This window comes from Rhinatrema bivittatum, chromosome 1 (genome assembly GCF_901001135.1).
Source record: "Rhinatrema bivittatum chromosome 1, aRhiBiv1.1, whole genome shotgun sequence".
NCBI lineage: Eukaryota > Metazoa > Chordata > Amphibia > Gymnophiona > Rhinatrematidae > Rhinatrema > Rhinatrema bivittatum.
The window spans coordinates 239053565-239071578 of NC_042615.1; the positions used below are offsets into that span (position 1 = coordinate 239053565).

General features: G+C 45.3%; 1 protein-coding gene across 7 annotated transcripts in view; it reads right to left on the reverse strand.

The window, feature by feature from the left end:
* The window catches only part of IMMT (inner membrane mitochondrial protein), a 144464-nt gene that overhangs the window by 75084 nt on the left and 51366 nt on the right, over nucleotides 1-18014 (reverse strand). For 4 of the 7 annotated variants that reach the window (XM_029592773.1, XM_029592771.1, XM_029592769.1 and 1 more), the window contains one exon: nucleotides 9835-9939. In XM_029592773.1, coding sequence (XP_029448633.1) covers nucleotides 9835-9939 — 105 coding nt within the window. The remainder of the gene's footprint in view (nucleotides 1-9834; nucleotides 9940-18014) is intronic. The other 3 variants (XM_029592774.1, XM_029592772.1, XM_029592770.1) reach the window with 1 other exon arrangement.

An 18014-nucleotide genomic window follows, 5' to 3' on the forward strand; every position in this document is an offset into this window, starting at 1 on the left:
GACCTTGCCCATTTAAATCTAAATTGCTTTTGAAGTTTGGTAGCCACTGGAGAGGGGACATTTATATTCAAAATTTCAGATTTCTCCCAATTGATACGAAATCCTGATATGGAACTAAAATCCTCCAAGGCAGCTGTCAAATGTGACAGAGAGGTCTCTGGATCAGTAATCGCGATCAAGATGTCATCGGCAAATAGAGACAATTTAGAGGAGAATTGACCCAAGGTAACCCCCTTTATGTTAGAATTGATTTGTAATTTGGCAGCAAAGGGTTCCAAAAAGATAGCGAATAAAAGTGGAGATAAGGGACACCCCTGCCTGATTCCCCTCCGTACTGGGAAAGTAGCAGAATATCCGCCATTCACTTTGATACAAGCTTGAGGGTCCACGTAAAGCTGTTAGAGCTATTGTAGAAAAAAAATCACCAAAATTCAGTTCTCAATACAGCAAAGCGATAGGTCCAATGTACCATGTCAAATGCCTTCTCGGCATCTACCGAGAGGGCCAGTGTAGGGATGTTATGTTTGGACACCCACCATATCAGGTCTAAGATTTTGTGGACATTATCACGGGCTTGTCGCCTAGTATAAAGCCAGCCTGATCCGTATGAATAATTTGGGCTATAAAACTATTTAATCGGATTGCCAGAATTTTAGCCAGTATCTTCAGGTCTATAATGATCAAAGAGATCGGGCGATAGGAACCGCACTGCGTCGGGTCTCTACCCGGTTTAGCAAGCACCGTAATCCCGGCAGTATTGCCTGAAGAGGAAAGTGGGATCCCCTCTCGCAGTGCGCGAAAAAGGTTCACTAGTAGGGGGGCAAAAACCTGATAGAAGCGTCCGGTATATCCGTCAAGGCCAGGTGATTTCCCAGGCTTTAACGATTTTATAGCTTGGCGGACTTCAACTTCGGTAATATGTTCTAAAATGGCTCTTTGAAACCCCGTTAACTCTGGCAGTGGAGCACTTCCCAGGTATTCATGTATCTTATCGGGCATTATCTTTTCATCTTTAGAATATAGTTCCGAATAGAACTGAAGAAATCTTTGACGAATGGACTTATTGTCAGTGAGCATGTCCTCATTTTCTTCTTTAATTTTAACTATAGTTGATTGGGCTTGTCTGCGTTTAAGTGTTTGTGCCAACAATTTCCTGGCTTTATTACCTCCTTCAAAATACTTTTGTTGGGTTAAGGTTAGTTGGTAGGCTAACGCTGAGACATCAATAGACTATCTTATTACGTAATGTAGTTATTTGGGTCTTAACTGAAGTGGATGCAGGATGATGTTTGTGTCACTTCACAAGTGCTTGTAATTGAGAGAGAAGACTGGCTCTGGCTTCCTCCCTCTGTTTTTTAAGGAAAGTAGAGCGGGTAATGAATTTGCCCCTCACAACAGCTTTTAAGCATTCCCAGAGGGTCACCGGGTTAACGTCTTCAGTGTCATTATGTTCCAAGTAGTCACCTATCTCAGCTTGTAACTGCGTTATGTACTGGGTTCATCAAGCAAAGAGTCATTTAACCTCCAGAAGCGAAGGCCTCTATCATAATCTTGAATTTCCAGGGTGAACCATGTGGGTGCGTGATTGGACCACAGAATTGGTTCAATGTCAATGTTGAGAACCCTCAGGGCCAAGCTAGTGTGGACAAAAAACATATCTAATCTTGAGTAACTATCGTTGGGAGGGGAAAAGAAGGTGTAGTTTCTAGATTTGGGATACCTAGAGTGCCAGAGATCTATAACCTCCTGAGATTTCATAAACGATTTCAAAGCAGATCTAGCAACTTTCGGATTAGAGCTGTGACCACTAGAAGTATCAAGTCTGGGATTAAGAGTCAGGTTAAAGTCACCACCTATGATTGCATGTCCTTCCATTCTCTCTGCCATGATATGAGACAAAGTGTGATAGAAGTCTGCCTTGTGCGTTGTAGGGCCATAGACTGAGACTAAAGTATACAGTTCCCCCCCCTATGGTCATTGTAAGTAGTAGAAATCTACCATCAGCGTCAGGATATGCTCCTTTGAATTCAAAGTGCAAATCCTTATGGATTAGAATGTCCACTCCTGTGTACTTAAACTGTTTTGTGGCAGGCACCCAATATTGGTGTGGAAATTTACCCAATTTCATTAGCCCTAGATGTCTTTTCTTTAGGTGTGTCTCTTGAAGGAACACAATATCAACATGCAGTCTATCCAGTTCTTTATATAGCAATTGGCGTTTTCTAGGGGTGTTAAGGCCCTTTACATTTAACAAAAAAAATGTAAAGGCCGCCATCATCATTAATCCCACTCCTCCTCCCGGAATGCATGTGGTCTCCCCTTTGTCTACACAGCAGTCTAGTTAGTAAAGAAAAAATATTCATGTTATCAGGTATGTCATTCCGTAATAATAACCAGCTAATACATATTTTGAACGCCCATGTGTGGACTAAAGAGTGATAGTTATAGTAGGCATCCACCCCACCCCATACTGGAAGCAAAAACCTCTCCATATCAGAAACAGAATCCCCTTTCCCATGCAGCTCTCCCCTCCCCCCACCCTAGTACCTGAAATATTAAACCCATATCCCAGAAAATGAATGGAGGGAGTTAAGTCACTCCTCCTATGCCCTGTTTCCGAACCTGCATTTGTAGCTAACAAGAACTTTTGGTCTAAGCTAACGTAAACATAGAAATAATACTGGACCCCATGACAGAGTCATAGCTTATAAGGCACCTGAGTAGAGAGCCATAATAATCCACGGCAGAACTACTGCGGCCGACGACTCTCAAAATGAAACAATTTTGTCCTGTAAAGTAATTCAGGAGCTGCGTGCATATTGGACCCACTTGAGTTCCTCTGAAGTCTCAGATGTCCATTCGTGACCCGCTGCCACCGGGGCGATGCGAAAGATGTGTTGCGGCTGTTGTTCCCGGCCACAGGCACTTTAGGCGGGATTTCTACAACCAAACCTTCAAGCTTGAGGATCTCTGCAGCTTCTTCCACGGACTGCACCCGATATGAAGTCCCTTGTATTGTAAAGGCTAGTCCTCTCGGGAACAACCACCAGTAGTGGATATTAGAGGCCAGCAGCTGCATAGTGATGCATCTGAAATCTTGTCTTTTCTTCAGTGTGGTGGCAGCTATTGTGTGGCCTTCCCACTGCCACGTGCGTTGTTTACGGGCAATATTATATATGTGCTCCTTTTGTTTGTATGAGTGATAGCACACAACTATATCTCTTGGTTGATTGGACAATTTGGGCCCTAGAGTTCTGTGGGCTCTCTCTGTTTTAATGGGGGAAGACTCAAGGTCCGCATTCGGCTCACCTTGTAGCAGGAAGAACTGAGAGACTTTTATTGCCGCTGCAATGCTGTCTGAAAATTCTTCCGTCTCCGGCACGCCTCTAATGCGAATGTTGGAGCGGCGACTCAGATTTTCAATGTCTTCCAGCTTGTCAGCAAGAGTCTGGCAAGTGGTGTGTAAAGCCTCATTTTCTTTTTGGAGGGCAAGCCAGCCTTCTCCCTGGGTATCGAGTCTTATTTCCATTTCGTTGAGCCGTCTGGCCACTTCAGCTGATTCCTCTCGCAGCTCCGCGATTAAGGCAGTCATTTCCATTTTATAAGTTTTAATGTCCTTTCTCAGTTCTTTGAACCACTCTCTCATTTCTATGCGGATAGGATAATCATCTCGAGGTTCGCTCTCTTCTCTCCTGTTTCATCCTCCATTTCCTCTGGCGCCATTTTACCTCGGGAGTCAGCAGGATCTTCTCCACTCTTCGCAAATGAAAATTTGCGGAGATCCTTTGTTTTTTTCTTCACTGACGCCGCCATTAGTTTCCAGGATCAATAAGCTGCAAGCTATTGATAACGATAGATCCAGTTGTAGCTCAAAAGTTTTAAATTGGTCCGGTCAAAAGGACAGCACAGATTTTAGGCTGCTCTCATAAGGAGTGACGTCACTTCCTCCACCATACTTATTTCTAACTACAAAGTAAATGGAATACCGACCTTGACCCTCACGTGTTACTGGAACCACAGCTGTCAAGCTCTGAAGCCTTTTTAGAGTAGGCATTACTGCCAATCTTTTGGTGAAAGGTACCATAAAGGTATCAGAAATAGGAAAGGTGAATTTCAGGAAACAGTTATTCTATATCACATCTAAGACCCATTAGTATGAAGTAATGTGGATATACTCCTAGTGTTACTGCTGGAGATGACCACCTACCTGTAACACCAAGGAAGAGACCCACCAAGCTTCATAAAGTGGATTGGATGGCCCCCTGAGAAGCAGACAGATAGTCAATCCATGATTTTCTAGCTCTTCAAAAATATTGATTTCTACCCATAAACTTGTTAGCTTGAGAGACAGATTGCTTCTCTGGTCTGTATCACCTGGTTTCCCAAAAACATCCACGATGCCTACTGCTCCAGGAAGACAGACGCACGCTATCATCTGGGAGCTTTTGAGGCTTAGCTTCCCATAAGTCCCTAACCAATTCTTCCAGATCATCTCCTAGCAATTTCCCTTTAAAAAGGAAGCTTTCCAAGCCAAGTTTAAGATACAGAGTCTGCCACCAAGTGAGAGCGCCATAACAATCTGAGCTGCCACAGCAGAGGCCACAGATCTAGATAAGATTCTGATAAGGTTATACAAAGTTCTGACACACAAATGGCTCCTGGTTCTAAACGGGTCACCTCCTGACTTTCCAGGAGCTGCTGCATCCAGCGCAGAAGTGCCCGAGCCACATATCCCCGCTCCTCCCACAGGTGGCAATCTGAACTGCCAAAGCCGCTGAAGAAATGCTTCAATAGGATTTCAATCTTTTTATCTCGAGGACCCTCAAGGGCTATACCTCCTTCCACCAGTTTAGTTGTCTTGCGGGCGAGAGCTGAAACAAGGGCATCATCTCACAGCATCTGAAAAAGATATTGTATGACTTCAACTGGCAACAAATAGAGCTTGTTTAAAGGTTTGATATCCCTGAGCTCATCAAGGGATTCCTATTCTGTCAGAAGCATTCCTTCTATGACCAAATGAAGTGGAAAAGCTCTAGATCTGCAAACTCCCTGGAGGACAGGATGCCCTATAGGAGCCTCTTTCACCTTGGCATCTGACATCTTAAAGGATGTAACCAGCTAGCAGATGACAGAAGAAACTTCGTCTTGGGGAATAAGCGGATGATGAAAGAATCCTCTCCTTCAGATCACAGCTTTTTTTCTTCCAAGGAACCTAGGAAGCTGACTACATCCGGCTCTTCCTCTGCTCTTCCTGCCACTTTCTTCTTCAACATGGGCCGCTTACTACTAAACCTCCTAAAGAAAAAAGTTCCTGGGAGAGAAGTTTTGCCCACAATGCCTGGCCCCTACCACCAGGTATCTATACAGCACAGAAGGCCTGGTGCAAGAATCCAAAACATTTTTTGGGGGGGGGGGGGTGTAACTTTTTGCACAGATGGGTAAGGTACCTATAAGAATTCCGAGTTTATATTCCCTTCTGGGAATAAAACCCAGTGGGTTCCCAGGTTAAAATCTGGCACATTGGAAGAACGCGAAGGCAGGGAAGAAGCATGGTTCTATTTAAAATGGTGGCATTTCCATCCAGTGCACAAACTTCAGAGGCCAAGAGGGGCACTGCACAGTCCTCAGCTGTGGCACATGGTCTGAACTGCAACCCCTGATGAAAGCTCAGGAGATATAGTCCCAGCTGAATCTGAGGGCACCAGAGAAGTCTCCTCCAAAGAAATGCTGCTCCTAGTGTAAGAGGAGCAATAGAAGCTGGCCACATTATAAACATGCTGGCTCCCACAGTTCCTGCAATGGTAATTACTTCAGTCATGCCCAAGGAGAGAATCTAAGAAACTGGGAATAAAAAATGTTCCCACCCCATTCCACAAAAGCTACTTGCAGAGTCAGGGGAGAGAGAGAGAGAGAGCGCACACTGGCAGAATTCAATCCAGATTTGTTCTGGGTCTGCCACTCACAAGGCTCCTTACCCCCCTCCTCCAACCTGCTTGTCCAGCCACCAGCTGAAGAAAGGCTCCATCTGCCTTACTCCCCCCCCCCCCCACTTCCTCCAAAACAAAAACTACCTGGCAGCAAAAATAGAAAGAATAGGCAGGAGGAAGAAAAAAGTAGGGAATGAGGGACAGAGAGAAGACTTGGGCTCAGAAGCTAGTCCACTAGTCCCCCAAGGTCTACCAATTTTTCCCGTAGGAAACCTAGGAACCAATTACAAGGGCTCACTGAACCTGGGAAACCCAGTGGCCTGACCAACAATCCACTAGGTTAGTTCAAAGGCTGACTACCTTATGCCCTAGAAACCCAGGGGAATAGCAAGATGCTGTCCGAGGAAGTGGAGCTGCTAAGACGCTCCACCAAGCAAGGGCACAGATCAAAACCTGGGAGCTGGGGATTATACAGGGAATTTATTCTTTTCTTTACTAATTTCTTATGTCATAAAAAGCAGCTACCTCCCCACTTGATTTCTTTAAAGAATTTTGATTTAGGCTTCCTTGCAATTCTTAGATTATAGAATTTGCTGAGGCTCAGTTTGTCCTTTTTCAACCCTTTGAATTGTTTTTGATTGGACCTAACTTTTCAATGGAACACATTTGCAGAAGCAACAGAATAAAATGGCCTCCAAAGTGTACTATTATCCAAAAGATGCCTGAAAGCTTACAGAAATGTTTGGGTCTTTATTCATGCTTCCCAGAGGGCAGCATTTTGTATTCTGCAAGGGATGTTTCAGAATAAGGTATTTAGAAAAGTTCTAACATATAATGTGTTAGACTGAAGACCAAGTTTTCTTTTTTAACCGCCTCTTAGAGATGACAATACATATAACCATGGATTAGTTTGCACTCAAATATTTTGGGTAGCAGTCATTGCTACATATGAATACTTTTTTTTTTGTAGCTTAGTTTTTGTTAAAATTTTAAAATGAACAAAATGGTTAATTGCTTTTCTAACCTTTTTGTTTTTGACTCCCCCCTTTCATTCAGTTCTGACATCCTCCTTTCTTTATCTCCATTTTGTCTTGAAACTCTGAGCTTTACTTTCCTTTTCCTTGTATTCTAGCATTCCCTCCCATAAGTTTTTTTTTTTGGTTTGGTTTTTTTGCATCTCCTTTCACAATTCTTTTCCTGTCCATGGCCCTCTAAACTTTTCCCTTATCCTGCTAGACCAGTCCAGATGAGTAGATTTATGATGCCCAACTAACTGATGGAGATAAAATACAACCATTTTAGTGACTTCTGTCATCAGCCTATAATTAGCAGGGAAATTAATGTATTTGTATTCTGGATCCCCAATTCCTTTTCTAAAGAAAAGAAGGCACCATAATAATGGAATTCCTGCTTTTATGTAAAAATAAGAGGCCTAAAACTGGCAGTGGGGAACTGTAAATCTAGTTACACATTAAAAGAACAAGGTAGACAATGCCCATGCAGAAGACTCTTCTAACAGACAATAGCTTCTCAGGTAGAACGTTTTTACAACAGGTACTACCCCATGCCTGGTTTTTGCATGGAAGCACCTACAAAATCTTCTGTCACAGTAGAAGTCATTAAAAAATAAATAAAGGGCCCAATATTCAGCCATATCTAGCTAAGTAGCTTAGCCAGATATAACATATCCATCTAAGTTACATGGGATATTCAGCAGTACTGCTATGCTGCTGAATATCTGCATACAAATCGCTACTTATCAATATTCACAAACAGGCCGATACAGTAAGGACGAGGTAAAAAGAGTGCGGTAGTGCTGGGCGCACCCTCGTTTGCCGCGCGCACAATTCGGATCACATACCGCACGATACAGTATTTAAATGGAATGCAAATGCAAGCCGCATCCAAAGTGTGTCCAAGAAGCGCAATCCATTTTACTGTATAGAGCGCTATACAGTAAAATGGGTGCGCTGGTGCCTGTCATTTCAAATGACAGGTACCAGGAAGTGGATGGTTCTCTTACGCTTGGGCATCGGGGATTGTCAGTCCTCTCTCCCTCCCTCCCGAAGCAAGGCGCAGGGCGAAATTCGACTCGACATGTTATTAAGAAAATAGAAATTGTAACTAAAGTAAACTTACTGCATGCTTCCAGCAGCCCCAGTCCTCTCTCCCCTCCTCCCGAGGCATCCACCACGGCTCCCCTGCCTCCCAGGGGCAGCCGGCGGTGAAAGCGGCTTCCAGCAGATCCGCCGGCAAAGGTGCATGAACACTCGCCCAATTTGGGCACTCAAGGCACCTTCGCTGGCTTGAGTGCCCAAATGGGACGCACAGGCGGTGCGAGCTCATCATGCCAAAAAAATTGCACCGGCAGGCAACTGGAAGATTGCCAGAGCGGCGGAGCCAGGGCGGGGGCTCCCCTACCTTTCCTACATACAGGGCAGCTCCGGCTCGCCTGCCTGCCTCCCTCCGTTCCACCGCTCACTGCCTCCCCAGCGCCATCTTGCAGCTTGTGACGTCACCCCTGACCCTTGAGCGCCCAAACGCCGGCGAAGGTGCATGAATGCACATCCAATTTGGGCGCTCAAGCAGCGAAGGCGCATAAGCGAACGTTGTGACCTCGGAGGTCCATCCGGGCACTGCAGGAAAGGTAGGGGAGTTGCCGCCCCACCCCCTCCCGCACACACACACACCCCCCCCCGGCCCCGCCGCTCTGGCAATCTTCCAGTTGCCTGCTGGTGCAATTTTTTTGGCATGATGAGCTCGCACCGCCTGTACGTCCCATTTGGGTGCTCAAGCCAGCGAAGGTGCCTTGAGCGCCCAAATTGGAAGTACAGGCGTGCGTTCATGCATCTTCGCCGGCGGGGGCTGCTGGAAGCTGCCTCACGGAGAGCGCCCGATCCGCCCCGGGCTGCTGAAGCGGGAGAAGGAATGCTGAAAGAGAAAATGAAGGGACAACATGAGCCAAAGCAGAAGAAGGAATGCTGGAGGAGAGCGTGAAGGGTTGTGAGCCAAAGCGGGAGAAGGCATGCTGAAAGAGAAAGTGAAGGGACATTTGTGAGTCCATGTCCCTGTCCCTGTCAGCGCGGGCCCTTACGGGAGACCGGCACCCATGGACGCGGCCAGGGCAGGTGAGCGGGGGCTGGGGGAAAGTTTGCCCATGAAATTTCACGGGCAAACTTTACCGCCTACCCTCTAACGCAGGGGTAAGGGTAGGCGGTAATTTAGCAGGTTAAAGACGCGGCTAAACTGCAGGCGATAGTCGGGGCGCACGTTACTGTATGGGAGGGAATAGCTAATCGGAGCGTTTACATATCATATACATGCCGCGGGTGGAAAGGGTTACCCGTTGATTTAAAGAGGCGGTAAGGATGGGTTAAAAGGGATAGTGAATCGCGGGTTGGACTTACGCGGCCAAATTGCGGGTACAAAGCGGGTTAGAAACGGGGTAATCACGGCCGCGCTTTACTGTATCGGCCTGTAACTTAGCTGAATATAATATATCAAATTAAGTTAACCAGATAAGTAGCGCTGCCCTGATTTGCCCACTGCCCACCCACTTTCTAAAGCAGCTAAAACCAGCCGGATAAGTGACTTATCCAGCTATCTAGCGGCTGCTGAATATACTCGGATATTCAGTGGATCGCTAGGTAGCTGGATAACTCCTACTTATCTGGCTATCAAGTGCTGAACGTGCTTTAAATATGCCATACAAAAATTTAAATAAAGCAGAAGATGCTAAATTTTAAAATGCTTATACCTTTAGGCCAGACCTCAGCAGAAATTCTGCCCCAATATCATTTTTTAAATATAGAGAAAGCTGGTTAATTCAGACACTTGTAGCCTGTAAATGCACCCTTCTGTAGGCCAAGAGATTTATCTGGTTGGAGTCATTTATATTTTTACTTACTTTTCAGTTTCTCTTGATCTACCTTCTCTTGCCGTGCTAGCCGGGCTGTAAGTTCCTCAGGTGGCCGTTCATTTACGGCAGGCAAGCTCTCCTCATGGGATTCTGCTAGTCCACAGAAATAGCACAAAACATAAGATACAAAAAGGTTACAAGACAAAAGATTGCGCATCCTTCCAATTTATTTTATTTATTTATTTATTTTATTTTATTTTAACACTTTCCTATACCGACCTTCATGGTTAAAAGACCATATCAGATCGGTTTACATCGAACTGGGGGGCTGAACCAAAGACAATAGTATAAAACAGGAAAAAACAAAGTTACATTCAACAAGGAAAATAAAACTTGGAGGCATAGACTGCTGGAAGAGAAAAGGCCTAGGAACGTTAATTATTATTAACAAATAATCCGCAGAAACTGTCCAATACCTTCTTCCACTCATGGAAGGTAAGCAGAGAAAAAAAAGAAAATAGGGAATCTTTACTACAGAATATATTATGCTTTGTTCGGTACTTGGAAAGCTTTCTCCAAGCAACTAAAGGCATCCTTCTCAGCCACTGATGACATTCACATGAAACCAGGATTACATATCATTCACACACACACAGCTTTTAAGATTTAAAGAATTACCATCCACATTTGTACACTGCACACATGATTACATTACACGCTCCTCAGTATAATCAAATGGGTTTTGGAAAACAAAGTGTACAATCAAATTAAAAATATTTTTCATGTCTCCAGCCTTTTGTGTCTGACCAATATATATTGTCCAGTGGAAAGAGGGCGGTAACAAAGATCGCCTACGTTAAATCTCCTATCTATGAAATGCCAGTGGAACAGCAGCGTTTTACTTTTCCCTTATTACTGTGGATAAAAAGAAGAGTTGCTTACCTATAACAGGTGTAGTCCGAGGACAGTAGGATGTTAGTCCTCAGATGAGTCGCATCATTAGATGAAGCCTGGCCTGGAACTTTGATCTCAAAGATTCTAGAACTTTCAAATATGCCCTACTGAGCATGTGCAGCTGTAGTTATCACCCTGCCCCCTAGGCAGAGTCCCTCAGTCCATGATATAGTTAATACAGGGAGAAACCAACTACCAAGGGAGATGGGTTGGATTCATGAGAATTAACATCCCGCCGTCCTCAGAGAACACATGTTACAGGTAAGCAACTCTGCTTTCTCCGAGGAAAAGCAGGCTGGTATTCCTCACACATGGGTAATTCCCAAATTATAAGCTATATGAGCTGGACAAAGCAGGAAACCGCATAGTGCTGAAAGCACCATCTCTCTCCCTTTTGCCTGTGAGGCAGCCGATCCACAAAGGGGTCTAGGTGGGAAAAAGTTGGGTTCTTCAAAGAGAAAACCATACAAAGACAGATACAAAACCCCAATGTGAAGCAGAGGTACTTAAGGTAGGGAAGTGAGGGGAATGCCAGCAAGAAACACACTCTGCATTCCGGAAAATATTACAAACAGGGTTTCAGAACAGTAAATCCTGACGACAATAGGTCTAGAACCTCGTGGATACAGGAAAAGGTGTAGAGAAGCAAAAAGAGAAGAAGTCTTGGAGAAAGACACACAGCTTCCTTCGGTGTCACAAGATAATTGGAGAAAAAAAAACCAAAAAACAAAACTGGGCCAGAGCCCTCCAGAAAAACTGCGGTTCACTAGCATCTGAAGGACAAAATGTATTTGTAGAGGTGTGCCCCATTTTGGCTGACAGGCACAATGGGCAGAAAAAACCCAAGCAACACTTGGAAGAATAATCAGCAATAATGGTAGGGTGTGTGACAGACCCTAAGTACCAAAGTACCAGCCATAGCTGACCATTTGGGACAGCGTCAAGAGTTTCAGGGGAGGAAAGGCAATCCCTGACATGGGATCGCTAGCCCAAACCCCAGAGCAGGGAGTTAAGCTTGGCTTGAAGCTCATCTGCACTGCACCCTGTCAAGGGCAGGCCTAGCCATCCTGTCTACAGGATAGTTCAAGTGAGAAGGAAGGCACTTTGGACAACCCAGTAAAGTGTGAAAAGCTAAAGGCAATACTGGCCAGTACCTGGAGAAAAAACAGGGAAAAAGTGGTGTATTGTTCCTGCAGGTATACACTAAGATATAACTCAAAACACTGCTCCAAAAAGGAGGAATTTTACCCTTGCTAACACAAATATTTTTGGGGGAAATTGTATCAGAATGATTGTGCCTTCACAGTTGCCTGGCTCTTGCCCTTACAGGGCTACAACCAGTATCGTGTATATGGCACACAAAGTCACCTCATTTACTCTTTCCCAGTTTCTTATTTTAAAAACCCCATCACCTCATTTACTCTTTCCCAGTTTCTTATTTTAAAAACCCCATCACGTGGTTTTTAAAATAAGAAACTGGGAAAGAGTAAATGAGGTGACTGTGTGCCATATACACGATACTGGTTGTAGCCCTGTAAGGGCAAGAGCCAGGCGACTGTGAAGGCACAATCATTCTGATACAATTTCCCCAAAATATATTTGTGTGTTAGCAAGGGTAAAATATAATTCCTCCTTTTTGGAGCAGTGTTTTGAGTTATAGAATTAACAAGGAGGATTTTTGAAGCCTTATACTAGAAGGTTTTTTGTGATACACTAAGATATACCATGAATGCACTAGCTTTTCTTCCCCTCCCCTTGATATTCCAACTGGAAGTCAGAAGGAGCGGAGAACACAAGGAGGCAGACCGCTGGGCTGCAGGGATGAGAAAAAGCCGCTAGGTTGTATATATCAACCCCAACCGAATAACTTACTGCTGAGTCCAGTAGGGAGTTACCACACCTCGATGGCATTTAGCATAGAGGGTGACTACACACTTTGATGGCATTAAGCACTGAAGGCGACCATGGTGCTCGATGGTAGTCCTGGTCCTTGACACAGTCGGGACCGCAACACTAGAGGCCGATGCCACTACTCCACCGCATCGAGGCCCAAGGCGCTCGATGATGCTAAGGTAGATTCCATTTCTCTGATGCATCGAGAGTTTATGGTGCCAGATGCTTATGGCACAGAAGGTCCAGCCCACACACTTGAAGCACGCACGGTGCTTTCGATGGCTTTTACAGCATTGAGGGTGGCAATGCACCTCTATGGCGTCAAGGGAGACCAAGGTTCTGAATGGCAAGTCTTGATCCCCAATGTGGTCTAGATATCGATATGTCAGACTATTAGTGCACTGGTATAGGTGTGCACACGAACCATTAATGGGCATGGCACCAAAGGTGCAGCAGCAACCTGCTTGCCCAGGCTCCTGCTCACCTTTCTCTCACATGGAGACTGCACTACCATCACAAGCAAGTAGGTGGGGCTCCAGCCCATGGAGAATAGTTCCTTTGAATGTGGAAAAGGATGAGCTCTCTCCCCCCCCCCCCCCCCCCCCCAGGAACAGTGTGGTCTTCGGTCTCTTCACTGTCTGAACCTCCATCGATGCTGATCGATTGGTGAAATGACATGGAACTCCTGCCCAGGCTCAGCGGCCTACACGGATCACCCATTTACTGCATTCTGTCAATCCTGCCAGCACCCAGCAGAGGTACAAAACAGACAGAGTGCACAAGGAGAGAACACAGAAACTAAACTGCAGGTGCAGTATTTATTTATTGAGGGATAGAATTAGACTCTGCCAGGCTGCTTAGTGACTAAGGCCTGCCATGCGGCTGGCAGACTGAGGAAAAAAGCAAAAAGAAAAAAAGAAAATACTACTACCATAAGGTAAAAGAAAAGGAAAACAGCTGCAGCTCTAGAAAAATCACATTACAAAAATTGTGAGGCAGGCAAAGCTGAATACTGTGACACATTGCTCCTGCGATCACATGGCTCCGCAGAAAAAAAAAATGAAAAAGACTGAATGGCAGGTGATAACTAAAGCTGCACATGCTTAATAGGGCATGTTTGAAAGTTCTAGAATCTTTGAGATCAAAGATCAGAGAAGGGCTCCATCTGATGTCATCCATATGCGAGGACCACCATCCTGCTGGTTTTCAGAGAAAGGAAAATTGGTTCTTACCTGCTCTTAGGTTTTGCCTCTCTGCCAGCAGATGGAGACAGAGAAAATTGCACTGACACTGTACATAACCCAGTGTGCCACCTACAGTCCCTCAGTATTGACCTGACCCAAGCCAAGATGACAGCAACAACCATAAATTTCTAAGAAAATGTCTAAGTAAACGCCCTCCCCTCCAACGAGCTGGAAGAGGGTGAAATTGCCCAAAAAATAATGGAAAAATAGTTACTCAAATTTAATATAAGCAATCGGCATTGAAAACCTCCAACAACTCCACACTACATACAAAGCAACAGTGGCGGGTTCTGGACTGATCTGTGGTACCACAGGAACGAAAATTAGCAGTTAAGAACCAATTTTCCTTTCCCTGTACGTACCCAGATCAGTCCAGACTCCCGGGATCTACCTAAGTTCCCTTTAACTCAGGTGGGACCTGGAGAGTTCCGCTCATAGAACATTCTCACCAAAGCACATAGAAGCCAGAGCCCCGACATCCAAGCAATAATGCCTAGCAAAAGTGTGCAACAACTCAACTTCCCAGTAGCCACCAAGCAAATTTCATGCAAAGACACCTGTTGTGACTCAGTCCAGGAAGTTGCCTGAGAAAGTGTTGAGTGCACCCCTAAACCCCCCAGCAGCAGGCACCCTTTAGAAATCTAAGTTGACTATCACTTTCTTCAGCCACTGCACAACTGTAGCCTTAGACACCTTACTTCCCTTCTTTGGACCATGCCACAGTACAAGAGGTTAGGGCTGTTCAGCTTGAAGAAGAGACGGCTGAGGGGGGATATGATAGAGGTTTTTAAAATAATGAGAGGTCTTGAACAAGTAGATGTGAATCAGTTATTTACACTTTCGGATAATAGAAGGACTAGGGGCACTCCATTAAGTTAGCAAGTAGCACATTTAAGACTAATTGGAGAAAATTCTTTGTCACTCAACGCACAATTAAGCTCTGGAATTTGTTGCCAGAGGATGTGATTAGTGCAGTTAGTGTTGCTGGGTTTAAAAAAGGTTTGGATAAGTTCTTGGAGGAGAAGTCCATTAACTGCCATTAATCAAGTTGACTTAGGGAATGGCATCTGCTATTACTGGCATAAGTAGCATGGGATCTTCTTAGTGTTTGGGTACTTGCCAATTTCTTGTGGTCTGGTTTGGCCTCTGTTGGAAACAGGATGCTGGCTTGATGGTCCCTTGGTCTGACCTAGCATGGCAATTTCTTATGTTCTTAAAGAGGTGATCTGATCTACAAAGAGGTGATCCTATCTATGGAAATCATACGTGACCTTCTAAATACTTCAATAATGTACACCTCCCAGCTAAGCTCCTCATGTGAGGCATAGAGGAATCCAAATCTGGAAAATCTGGAAGCTCCACTGTCTAGCTAAGATGGAACGCAGAGACTACCGCAGGCAGAAAAGAAGGCACTATGCATAAAGATACCCCTGAATCAGACATCTGTAGGTAGGAATCTCAACATGATAATGCCTGGTGATCCAAAATTCTCCTGGTTGAACAAATAGCCACCAAGAAAACCACTTTAAGAGTCAAGTCCTTAACCATAGCTCTCTTGAGTGGTTCAAACCAAGCTTCAATCCTCTAAGGACTAGATTCAGATTCCAAGACGGACAAATGTTCCACACCTGAGGACACAAGTTCTTAGCTCCCCAAAGGAACCGTATAGCATCCGGATGTGAGGACAGAGGACACCTTTGCACCTTACCCTGGAGACAACCTAATGTCAATACCTGGACTCTCAGCGAGTTAAAGGCCAGTCCCTTGACAAGAACCACTCTGTAGAAAAGCCAAAATATGCAACACTATAGCCTGAACAAGCTGAGGCTGCACGCCGTCAACAGCAGACCAGGACTCTAAAATCCTCCATATCTGCACGTACATCAAGGATGCAGAATGTTGCCTAGCCTGCAATAAGGTGGAAATAACTGGTTCTGTATATCCCCTCCATCTTCATCATCGCCTCTCAGAAGCGAAGCGCCTAACACAAAAATATTGGGCCCTGATAGGAGAGTCGACTGATGTCCGAACATCAGGGGCCTGTCTATGGCCATGATGATCAGATCTGGGAAGCATGGTCAATGTGGCCACTCTGGAGCTACCAGAATCACATTGCCCAGATGTTTCACTATCCATCTTAATCCCTTATCCACCAGAGGCCATGGAGGGAAGCTGAAGAAGAATCCCTCCAGTTCATGGCAGCACCAAAGCTCAGATTCCTTCCATACCGTGCTCTGGTCAGTGACTGTAAAACCGCAACGCCTTGGAGTTCTTTGATCGGGATATCAGACATCACTGCCTCCAACAGCTCTCATTCCCGGGGTCTAACTTTCTCAGACAGAAAATCCACCTGAACATCGTTCACTCTGGCGATGTGAAATGCTGCCAGCCGCTCCAAGGGCTGCTCTGCCCAGAGAATCAATTCTTGGGTCTCTCAAGCCACTGCCTGATTCTTGGTTCCGCACTGATGGTTGATGTAGGCCACCATCGTCGCATTGTCTGATAGGATCCATACTGGATGGCCGTGTAACCTTGGCAGTCAGGCAAGCAATGCAAAATGTACTGCTCTTAACTCTAACCTATTGATAGACTATGAGTCTCCTGTTTCAATCACTGGCCCTGTGCCAACTGATCTTGCCACACCACCCTCCATCCGGAGAGTCTTGTCTCAGTGGTGACTATTACCCAGTTCAAAACCTCCAATTCCGCACCATGCTCGAGACTGGTGCAAGTAAGCCACCTCGAAAGACTGTCCCTGGCTTCCCCCTCTAACAGAAGAGGAAGATGAAACTCTTCCAATAAAGGATTCCAGTGGGAGAGAAGAGCCCCTTGCAGAGGCCTTCTATGTGTAAATGCCATATGTATTAATTCCAGTGTTGATGCCATAGAACCCAGGACCTGTAAATAGTCCAAAGATCCTGGGCACAGAAAGCTCTAGCAGAAGCTTAATCTGTCTCTGTAATTTCAGCACTCTCTCTCCATGAGAAACAATCTCTCTGCCAGCATGTCAAACTGAGCTCCCAGATACTCCAGAGTTTGAAAGAGGACTAAATGACTTGTTGCTAGGTTCACCACTCATCCTAGAGTCTTCAAACAATTCAGTACCTTTTGTACTGATTGTTGACAGAGGTTCTCCAATTTCGCACAAATGAGCCAGTCATCCAGACACGGATGCACCAACACATCCTCCTTTTCCAATGCGGCTGCCCCCACCACCATCACATTAGTGAAGGTACGTGGAGCCGTAGTCAGTCGAAGGGAAAGGGAAAGGCTCGAAACCAAAAATGTTCTCTTAAGACCATGAACCTCAGGAACCTCTGGTGCTCCAGCCTGATGTCTATGTGAAGATACGCCTTTGTCAAAGCGAGAGATGCCAAGAACTCTCCCTTGCGTACCGCCTCTATGACAGACCTCAGATTTCGACCTTAGAGTTTCCATGAAGAAATGGGGAACCCTGAGAGCCACATTTACCTTCTTTAAATCCAGTATCTCTTGAATTGGACAGAGGCGGGAAAGAAACAGGATGTTTAACTTAAAATTGACCTCCAGCCAAGCCGAGCGTGTTTAGGGTCTGAGCCAACAAACTCGGCAAGACATCTATGTGAAAAGAAAAAACCTGAGCAGTTCAATCTGGCTCTCAATCATATGCAATTTTTCCCTCTTCTAAAGGTGACATTCTCCCTCCAATGTCTCATGATACACATCCCTTTGAACATTACCAGGGTCAGCATCCCTGTGGCATTTGCTTGATGTGACTGACAAACGGGAGACCCGAGCACGTGATCCCTACATAGTAGGTTGCTTCACCTTTTCTGGGCACCCCTGCAGAAAGGTCTGCAGGCCCTGGAAACATTCCACTAGGAGGAAGAGGATGGATCTATACCAGAGTCCATAGGCCCAACCTTGCTCTCTCCAACTTCTCTCTTTCAAGGAGGTTTCTGCCCTCGGGAATAAGGGAAGAGGAGAACGGACCATTGCCTCGCCTCCCACTCCACTCCCCTCCGGAGATACCATAGGCAGAGGAGGATGTTCAAACATGGGCAAAAGCTGGTGTAGTCAAATCACTTTGAGCATCTAAATAGCACTGACACAGATGGAGAGAGAGGACTGAAATGCTATCAGACGGCAAACCTCACA